At 36.6% G+C, this 11459-nt stretch overlaps 1 protein-coding gene across 1 annotated transcript; it reads left to right on the forward strand.

Moving 5' to 3' along the window:
- Positions 1-2319: 2319 nt before the first annotated feature.
- On the forward strand, positions 2320-4560 carry LOC123528202 (uncharacterized). Its single transcript, XM_045307932.2, has one exon. The coding sequence runs from the start codon at positions 3172-3174 to the stop codon at positions 4369-4371; it is 1200 nt and encodes a 399-aa protein (XP_045163867.2). The 5' UTR covers positions 2320-3171; the 3' UTR covers positions 4372-4560.
- Positions 4561-11459: the final 6899 nt, after the last annotated feature.

Raw genomic sequence — 11459 nt, forward strand, 5'->3', positions numbered from 1 at the left:
CTCACCTAGCTAAAAATAAAACAGTAAACAAATCAAGAAAGTGTTAAATGTAAATGTTAATGGGAGATATTGTTTAGTCATGTATATAGACAAACATTTCAGCTATAATGTATATTATACAATTTCATTTACAGCATATAGTATATATTTTATATGTTTAATATATAATTATTAATGTATTGCGAGTGTTGTACATAATCAGAATTTAATTGTGCATAAATAATGTCAGTGTAAGATGTGATAAAATGGAAAATAAAACAATAAACAAGAGGACCATGATGGTCCTGAATTGCTCACCCCTTCCCACAAGACCCAGTTTTGAGTATGACGTCGTTTTTTCTATTATTTGACATAGTGACCTAGCTTTTGAGCTCATGTGACCCAGTTTTGAACTTGACCTAGATATTATCAAGATAAAAATTCTGACCAATTTTCATGAGGATCCATTGAAAAATATGGTCTCTAGAGAGGTCACAAGGTTTTTCTATTATTTGACCTATTGACCTAGTCTTCGAAGGTACGTGACCCTGTTTTGAACTTTATCTAGATATCATCAAGGTGAACATTCTCACTAATTTTCATGAAGATCTCATGAAACTATGGCCTCTAGAGAGTTCACAAGGTTTTTCTATTTTTATACCTACTGGCCTAGTTTTTTACCACACATGACCAAGTTTCGAAACTGACCTAGATATCATCAAGGTGAACATTCAGATCAATTTTCATGAAGATCCATTGAAAAATAAGGCCTCTAGAGAGGTCAAAAGATTTTAATAATTTTAGACCTACTGACCTAGTTTTTGACCGCAATTGACCCAGTTTCAAACTTGACCTAGATATCATCAAGATGAACATTCAGACCAACTTTCATACAGAGCCCATGAAAAATGTGACCTCTAGAGAGGTCACAAGGTTTTTTATTATTTGACCTACTGACCTAGTTTTTTAAGGCACGTGACCCAGTTTCAAACTTGACCTAGATATCATCAAGGTGAACATTCAGACCAATTTTCATACAGATCCAATGAAAAATATGCCTTCAGAGAGGTCACAAGGTTTTTCTATTATTTGACCTACTGACCTAGTTTTTGACGGCACGTGACCCACTTTCGAACTTGACCTAGATATCATCAAGATGAACATTCAGACCAACTTTCATACAGATCCCATGAAAAATATGGCCTCTAGAGAGGTCACAAGGTTTTTCTATTATTTGATAATGACCTAGTTTTTGAAGGCACGTGACCCACTTTCCAACTTGACCTAGATATCATCAAGGTGAACATTCTGACCAATTTTCATGAAGATCTCATGAAATATATGGCCTCTAGAGAGGTCACAAGGTTTTTCTATTTTTAGACCTACTGACCTAATTTTTGATCGCACGTGACCCAGTTTCGAATTTGACCTAGATATCATCAAGATGAACATTCAGACCAACTTTCATACAGATCCCATGAAAAATATGGCCTTAAGAGAGGTCACAAGATTTTTCTATTATTTGACCTACTGACCTAGTTTTTGATGGCATGTGACCGAGTTTCGAACTTGACCTAGATATCATCAAGGTGAACGTTCTGACCAATTTTCATGAAGATCTTGTGAAATATATGGCCTCTAGAGAGGTCACAAGGTTTTTCTATTTTTAGACCTACTGACCTAGTTTTTGAAGGCATGTGACCCAGTTTCGAACTTGACCTAGATATCATCAAGGTGAACATTCTGATCAATTTTCATGAAGATCTTGTGAAATATATGGCCTCTAGAGAGGTCACAAGGTTTTTCTATTTTTAGACCTACTGACCTAGTTTTTAAAGGCACGTGACCCAGTTTCGAATTTGGCCTAGATATCATCAAGATGAACATTCTGACCAACTTTCATAAAGATCCCATGAAAAATGTGACCTCTAGAGTGGTCACAAGCAAAAGTTTACGGACGGATCACACACGGACGGACGGGCGATGGACACCGCGCGATCACAAAAGCTCACCTTGTCACTTTGTGACAGGTGAGCTAAAAAGGAATTCAGATCTGAGGAAATCAGCAAATATCAACTAAGTGTCAATGACTGGAAATTATAAGTGTTAATTGAGTGGGGATTAAATAGACATACTCCCCACTAAGATCTTAGCAAGTGTCATCTTCTGTAAGTTTATTTAATTATCTCCCATCCTGTGCATGTGTTGTTATGTTTTTTGCATGGCCTTTGTTACTTTGAATAGTTTTAAGTGACACACCCCATCATTTTTATGCGAAAATATTTTCATAGGCAAATATCTCTGTTCAGACAGGCTTATCAGATCAGACAGATCTATGTTCCCAGTAGGTATAGGTTTCCAGTGGAGTACTGATTGGAAAAGGGTTAACAGAATCTGTACAACTTGGAAAGGCGCAAGTATGGACCTAGTCTGTCATCAGAGCGTGAAGAAACACTTACTGCAAGTAAGTTCATTATTTCACTGATGTACACTTTATTAATTTTCAATGGTTTCTCACTCAATAACATCGGAATTCTCTACATGAGCGGAAACTTGAGCAAAACATTATAAATACATACATATAATAACCAGAAGTTGAGTGGCAAGTCTAACTGGGTTGTAACATGAGCATGTTAAGCTCAGCTTAAAAAATGAAAATTCATTAAGGTAATGCTTATCTTCCTAATTCAGTATTCATAATTATTTCACTTGTTTAAGGTTCCATAATTTATCAAGTACTTTAACTGTGTATGATTTTCATGACAGAGAGAGTCTGCACGATAACTTAATAAATACAAATGACACCCACACTTAAACTTCAGCATGAAAATTACAAGATGAACACCTGGACTCTGAACTCCTCCCTAAACAGCTGAATGAAGTTTGTTCATTTGAAATTGAAAACAAACAACTCTCTTAAAATGGACTGATTGTAGCGATCCATAATTAACGCTTACTGTGCTGGACACGCTTGATTCTGCCTTTGCGACCAGTGAAGGTCATGATCAGACTGCACATGCATGCAGTCTGATCACATTCTGCACAGTTCGCTATTCAGTCAGTATCTTTAAGGTGAGCACCCCTTTTAACAGTTACTGATTCTGTCCAAATTGGAAGATGGACAAGTTCATAATAAAAATATAGCAGAGTAAGGGTTAACTGCCAATCTGTTTTCAGGTCATAATAATTTTAATGCTTGTGTTTGAAACATCTTTTTATACGATTTTCACAAAACATATTTTTTCAGCCATTATTGATGCCACCATCCAGGATTTTTTTAAAAATACACCGATAGATACAAGCACACCAGCAAAGACTCCTGAGCCAGCTTGTGTGCCACCAAACACTCCTGAGCCAGCTTGTGTGCCACCAAAGACTCCTGTGCCAGCTGATGTGCCACCAACGACTCCTGTGCCAGCTTCTGCGCCACCAAAGACTCCTGAGCCAGCTTGTGTGCCACCAAAGACTCCTGAGCCAGCTTGTGTGCCACCAAAGACTCCTGAGCCAGCTTGTGTGCCACCAACGACTCCTGTGCCAGCTTCTGCGCCACCAAAGACTCCTGAGCCAGCTTGTGTGCCACCAACGACTCCTGTGCCAGCTTCTGTGTCACCAAAGACTCCTGAGCCAGCTTCTGTGCCACCAAAGACTCCTGAGCCAGCTTCTGTGCCACCAACGACTCCTGTGCCAGCTTCTGTGCCACCAAAGACTCCTGAGCCAGCTTCTGTGCCACCAATGACTCCTATGCCAGCTTCTGTGCCACCAAAGACTCCTGAGCCAGCTTCTGCGCCACCAAAGACTCCTGAGCCAGCTTGTGTGCCACCAACGACTCCTGTGCCAGCTTCTGCGCCACCAAAGACTCCTGAGCCAGCTTGTGTGCCACCAACAACTCCTGTGCCAGCTTCTGCGCCACCAAAGACTCCTGAGCCAGCTTGTGTGCCACCAACAACTCCTGTGCCAGCTTCTGCGCCACCAAAGACTCCTGAGCCAGCTTCTGTGCCACCAAAGACTCCTGAACCAGCTTGTGTGCCACCAACGACTCCTGTGCCAGCTTCTGTGCCACCAAAGACTCCTGAGCCAGCTTCTGTGCCACCAACAACTCCTGTGCCAGCTGAGACACCTGGACACTATAAGAGGTACCAGACCCCAGAGTATGTTGAAACCAGCAGCAGTGATGATGACACAGATGATGTTGATTTAACACCTCTTGTTAATGTGCCAGCTATTAAGGTACCGCGACAACTGCATAAAGACGCATCACCATACAGATGGGAGGAGTGCAGAAATGTGAAAAGAGAATTAGCACAGCTCAGAGAACAAGTGGGATCACTGGAGGCAAAGAACAGAAAGCTCATGAGAATTAATAAGGTATTGTTCAAATCCATTCATTTATAACTTGACTATTTGAAGACAACGGAGAGCTATACTACTCACCACAGCGTCAGTATTGATTCAAGCTTTTATAAAATTGTAATATCTTGTATACCATCACAGATGTTTTCTTTAAACTTGTTTATTATAATAGTCTCTACATCTAGGCAAGAGTACATAACTCTGCTAAGTATTTTGCCAGAACTTGATGGCCCTTGGAAACTGGTTTAGATTTCATACAAGTCCGCTTGTTTATTATATTTAATAGTATCTAAATCAACATATACAGGTATATTGTTTGTTTTATCTATTTTTCTTGTCTGAATATCTCTGGTAATATTTTGACTGTATACTTCCATCAATTCTTTGAATGGTCGAGTGTGCTGTAAACAGGCAGCTCTTGTTTATATTTAGGACTGGAATGATTACTTTGTGAAACCAATTTCAATTTCGCAAAACTGCTAATTGTTCTCATTTTCAATGAAGTCACGGCACATTCTTTGACCAGTACATAGACACGCAGTATATTTCCGCTAAAACACATCAACATAATCAATAGTCTCTGATTTGCCTGTTGTGGTATATTTAAAATAAAATACACCAAAAATTGAAATATAAATTATCACACTGCTTGCAAGTGATGAATTCCGTAAGTTCCTAATGAAGTCAGCTAGTGATAGCTTAAGACATTAATTTTCATTTTTTTTAGCTCACCTGTCACAAAGTGACAAGGTGAGCTTTTGTGATCGCGTGGCGTCCGTCGTCCGTCCGTGCGTAAACTTTTGCTTGTGACCACTCTAGAGGTCACATTTTTCATGGGATCTTTATGAAAGTTGGTCAGAATGTTCATCTTGATGATATCTAGGTCAAGTTCGAAACTGGGTCACGTGCGGTCAAAAACTAGGTCAGTAGGTCTAAAAATAGAAAAACCTTGTGACCTCTCTAGAGGCCATATTTTTCTTGAGATCTTCATGAAAATTGGTCAGAATGTTCACCTTGATGATATCTAGGTCAAGTTCAAAACCGGGTCACGTGGGGTCAAAAACTAGGTCAGTAGGTATAAAAATAGAAAAACCTTGTGACCCCTCTAGAGGCCTTATTTCTCAATGGATCTTCATGAAAATTGGTCAGAATGTTCACCTTGATTATTTCTAGGTCAAGTTTGAAACTGGGTCACATGGGGACAAAAACTAGGTCAGTAGGTCTAAAAATAGAAAAACCTTGTGACCTCTCTAGACGCCATATTTCTCAATGGACCTTCATGAAAATTGGTCAGAATGTTCACCTTGATGATATCTAGGTCAAGTTTGAAAGTAGGTCACATGGGGTCAAAAACTAGGTCAGTAGGTCTGAAAATAGAAAAACTTTGTGACCTCTCTAGAGGCCATATTTTTCATGGGATCTTTATGAAAATTAGTCAGAATGTTCACCTTGATGATATCTAAGTCAAGTTCAAAACTGGGTCACGTGCGGTCAATAACTAGGTCGGTAGATCTAAAAATAGAAAAACCTTGTGACCTCTCTAGAGGCCATATTTTTCAAGAGATCTTCATGAAAATAGTAGGTCTAAAAATAGAAAAACCTTGTGATGTCTCTAGAGGCCATATTTCTCAATGGATCTTCATGAAAATTGGTGAGAGTGTTCAGCTTGATGATATCTAGGACAAGTTCATAACTGGGTCGTGTGCGTTCAAAAACTAGGTCAGTAGGTCGAAAAATAGAAAAACCTTTTGACCTCTCTAGAGGCCATATTTTTCATGAGATCTTCATGAAAATTGGTGAGAATGTTCACTTGATGATATTAAGGTCAAGTTCAAAAGTGCGTCACGTGCCTTCAAAAACTAGGTCATTAGGTCAAATAATAGAAAAACCTTGTGATCTCTCTAGAGGTCATATTTTTCAATGGATCTTCATGAAAATTGGTCAGAATTTTTTATCTTGATGATATCTAGGTCACATGTGCTCAAAAACTAGGTCACTATGTCAAATAATAGAAAAAACGACGTCATACTCAGTTCAACACTGGGTCATGTGGGGATAGGTGAGCGATTCAGGACCATCATGGTCCTCTTGTTTGCCTTTATTGTGGTTTTGACATAATAGTGACATTTTTCGCTTCAGACTTGGAATCAAAATGTAACACATTTAATGACTCTGGATTACACCAGCAATCATCTTGTGGAATCCTTGATGCTATCAATCAGTTGAGACCTGGGATAGTAACAGATCGAAATGCTGCTAGAGAACACAAGGTGAGACTGTGAATTAAGACTAATAAACTTAAAACTGTGAAGAACAATGAACAGTTATAAGCCACATACATGTGCATATTAAAAGATAGTACTGTTATTAACAGAAAAAATACCATTTCCTCTTTCACATCTTAAAACTTCTGAGAAGTACTAATGAATAATAATACTATTATATATAATATACTACTACTACTACTAATAATAATAATGTCTTGACAAAATTACATTACAAAAGTGCCAAATATTTAATACTTTATCACCACGTATGTGAATGTTTCTCTGTTGCAGATGGTAGAGCTGGTACGAGGTTCATACGTATTTCTTTATGAAAACCAACTGAAGCTGGCAAATGAGTCATCAAAATCTATGTCAGCACTGGCACGACATCTAGTGGATATTTTCTTTAGTTTGAATATCCAGAAGACGTCAAACCTATCCGGTTCTAATGGGTTGAAGGCCTTGGACAAAACGATTGTTGATGCCATTGTAGGTGAGCAAACTTAATAAAGTGAATTAACATTTATAGGCAAAGAAGAAGCCACTAGAAAATGTTGGAAATTTGAACTGACATTTTAAGCTATATCTTTCAGTAATTAAAATTGTTATGTATTTGTTTGAAGTCAGTTTAATGATGCTGAATTTGTTCCTCATTTATTCTGTTTTGTTAACATACTAATATTTTCTAAATGAGGAACATTAGCTTGTTACTTCCCTTGTAAAGTTGTACGATAAAGCGCAAGGATAACCAAATATAACATTGGTCCCTTTCAGTTGGATTCCTCTGACTTTATCGTTATAACCTTTGTCCTCCAAGATGTTGGGGTTGGTAAAAATAAATATGCTTTTCTAAATAAAAATGATTACTCAAGTCTAAATTAAGCAGAGAGCCACTAGAAGAAAAGTTCAAAACCTGTCCTTAATCAAGTTTATTATAAAGTCCATGATTTTGTTTTACAGCTTACAATCTATCATGTGAGCAGTTCAAGAGGCAGTCTCCAGCAGAGATAAGGCAGTCCTTACGGAATAAACTTGGTTGTCTAAGGGCTCCTTCCAGAACAAAAGACTGAAAATTATATTTGCTCTGTCCACCTTATTGTTATACTGTATAGCAGGTTAATTCTGCAGGCAAAAAATTCAGCAGTTTTGTCCTAAAATGGGCCTTTTTTATTTCTGCGTTTTTTATTTCTACAACCTTCGAGAAAAGCAGAAAATAATTTTTGCGGTTTGCATAAAACAGAAGTAATTTCTGTGCGTGGGAAATAGGTACCGTATTTACTACGTCAAAATTAACGACTCAAATTGATGCACATCGTTCTCGTCAGTTATGTCTTTGTGTCATTATCTAGGTTTGAATAAAGGACAGTGAAGTTGGCACAGATGATTTATGTTTAAATCTGATCTCTTTTCATTACCGTGCATGATCAAAAATCAAATTTAAAAATAGATACTGTATGTCTAATACCAGTAATTCATTTTAAAAGACATCTCATAAAATGCAATACTGCTGGTAGAAAAATTTACAATATATTTACAAATATACACAAATGCAAAATCTAGTACATAGTTTCACAGTCCATTCAGTTACAACACACATTAATTAGTTTGTTTGACTTTTCATAAACCCCCGAGTGTTTTGTAATATACACTTGTAAAGATTACATGCCCAAAAGGCTAACCATTCATTCGTGGGCAATATATTAATACAATAACAAAAGCAATCAACCACAGATAAAGATAATGGGTCATTATATAAGTTGAAATATCAAAAGTTTATTTTTGCGTAAAACATTCTGCTGATAGTTTAAATGTGCGGAATTTATTTCTGAGTGACAGCCTCGGCCCTCAGATTTAGCAGAAATAAAACCCCGCAGAATTAATCCGCTATACGGTACTTTGTTACAGTATTCATTGACAGTGGCTTTTTCTTCCACATTTATGTAAAGTTTGGTGTTCATTTTAATGCATTTGTGAAATCATACTGGCCTGATGTGGGGCACAGCTACTTGGCCAATTTGATTTTCTAAATGCATCAAAATTACACTAACCTAGTTGTTAATTAATTGTTGAAATTATAGTTTTGTTTATTAGAATTATTGAAATGTTATCTCATGTGGCAATTAGTATTCTTATATGATATCAGTGTTTGTAGGTTACTAAGGTTAGTGTTATGGTGATGCATTAATGAAATTAACTTGGCCTAGTGTCAGCCCAGCAAAACAGTTATTTTTTTTAAATGCACCTGTCAGTTTTTATATTAATGAGTTGATGAAACATTTACTCATGTTTCAGTTATCAATAATAATTAGTCCTTTTCAACATTTATGTAGATCTTCGAGTTTATTTTTAGCTCGACTATTCGAAGAATAGGGGAGCTATCCTACTCGCCCCGGCATCGGTGTGACCGTGAGCGTTGGCACGAGCGTCACACAAATGTTAAAGTTTGCGTACCACCCCAAATATTTTCAAAGTCCATTGAGATATAATTGTTGTTGTTGTTATTAATTCACTTAAAAATTGAATATGATCCTCTATTTTGACAAATATAGAGTATTTAAAATGTTCTAAAATGTCATTTCATTGTCTAACAGTTGCTTTTTGTTTTAATTCCCTGTTCTTTCAGTACAGAAACAGTGTCAGGGCAATTGTTATATGAAGCATCAGTCAAAATGCACATACTTTTTGACCATAGTTGTAGAAAGGATGTCATTCTGAAAATGGTTTGAAACAGAGTTTGTTGTTGAATGTATATGGTGAATAGCAACAACTTCCTTAAACTTAGATATTTGAGTATTATCACAATTTTATTTTTGTAGCAATTAAATAAACATTTTATGTACTTTTTGATGTATTATATTATCAAAGTTGAGAATTTGAACCTGTAATTCATTTTTCTTCCTATTTGTAAAGTATTTGCAAATACTTTTATTTGCATACTGATTCCAAACACTTTGCTATTACTTTGTAAATGATTTTTTACATATTTGCAATGTATTTGCAAAATGTTTGCAGCTGTGATTTGTAAATTGTTTGCAGAGTATTTGCGTTTTGTGCATACATGCCATATTTTCAGACGGTCAATAAGGGAGATTTGCCTCAGCAGGGCTTTTTTTAAGGGAGATTTGGGTAAAAATAAGGGAGACTTTTATTCGCTCATTTTTTATGCGCTAAATAGCTGTTGTCATGAAAAAATCATCCAAGTTAATTGACGAGTGGAGCCAACAGTTGTGTTCAGAATGCATGATTATTACTTATAGCACTTAACTTAATCCAAGGAAATTCAGAATTCCATGAAACATTGAACCAGGAACTTTGTTTTTGCTTTATGTGTTGATGCTTCTGCATCTGGAGAGAGTGATCTTTTTGACATGTTTAAGCATACATACTCAAAAGATTGCGGAGATATCATGTCAAAACAGTTTTTAAGGGAAGTATTTCTTTCATAATGAAGTTGTTAAAACAAAATGAAAGTCGTTCTTTTGCTGGATTGTCCATATTTAGATTAAACTACATGTATTTAACCTGGGAATCTTCTCCCGTTTATTATTGCAACATGACAATATCAAATGGAATGGCAGTCAATTATTCGGCAGTATGAATTGCAATTTATTTCATAAAATTCATTATCGAATTCATGTTTGTCCGAAATTCTGTGTAGTTGACATTACTCGCAATTTTGTTAAGTCATTGTTGATTTTTTGTATGTTGTGCAAGTATTTAAATTGAGAAAATAAACTCGATGTTAGCACTAACCTGTCTCATCCTTGATGGCTCGATTAATATGGGAAAAGAGTGTTTCCGATAAATTGAGGTCAGCGAAAACGAAAGTACATTTGGCAGGTGGCGGTTAAAATCACGTAATTTTAGACTGGTTTACATATTGTTTTGAAAAACTACGGATCAGTGGCTTTGATGTTATTGAATCAGTCTAAATCTCGCATGCACATGTTTACAATTGCCTACGGGTAAGATTAATGGTTAATTGTTTGCAGATGGTGACAGTAGGTGGTAAGATAATTAATGCCTCAGGGTGTATCTCTCGATAAACAAGCTAGGGATTATAGACAACTATGAAAATAATGTTTGAAGAGTATTTATGGGCGACTCGATATTGAATTTCAAGTATTTTCTAAAGGTCTACATGTGGTCCGAGATACGACTTTTCGACAGAGGACTTTTTTTCTGAATTTATTTTTTTACGGGAGGTTTTCATGTCCCGGCGGGAGGCCGGGAGATATACTGAAAATACGGGAGAAAAAGTCTCCCGGCGGGAGATATGGCATGTATGTTTGTGTGTGTGTGCAGTGTGTATTTGCAAAAGCTTTGCAGAATAGTTGCAGGTTTTGTTCCAATTCTACTCGTATGTGGAATATATTCAGCAATCATGTGCTGCAACTATTCTGCAAAGGTTATAGCAAACATTTGGCAAAGGTAAAAAGTATAATTCGCAGAGGCCCTGTTTATGCTTTGCAAAAGCTTTGCAGAATAGTTGCAGGTTTCGTTCCATTTCTACTCATCTGTGGAATATATTCAGCAATCGTGTGCTGCAACTGTTCTGCAAAGGTTTTGGCAAATATACTGCAAAGAGAAAAAATATATTCCGCAAAGGCCCTACTTATGCATGGGTAAGAAGACCTAAGCTAGCATAACAGAGTTAAAGTCATCAAAATATAAAAACTTTGGTGGCATTAACTCATATGTATAATAATTTTGGATTAATTTGAAATAGTGTCATCTTGATTAAAGAGTTATATTGCTGGATCTGCTTCCACTTTGATGTTCCAACAGAGAACTTCCGTAAAGATTTTGCGGCCGTATTAGTTTTTGCAATACTTTCATCATTTCTACTGCACTAGCAAAGAA

Source organism: Mercenaria mercenaria, chromosome 14, assembly GCF_021730395.1.
Source record: "Mercenaria mercenaria strain notata chromosome 14, MADL_Memer_1, whole genome shotgun sequence".
NCBI lineage: Eukaryota > Metazoa > Mollusca > Bivalvia > Venerida > Veneridae > Mercenaria > Mercenaria mercenaria.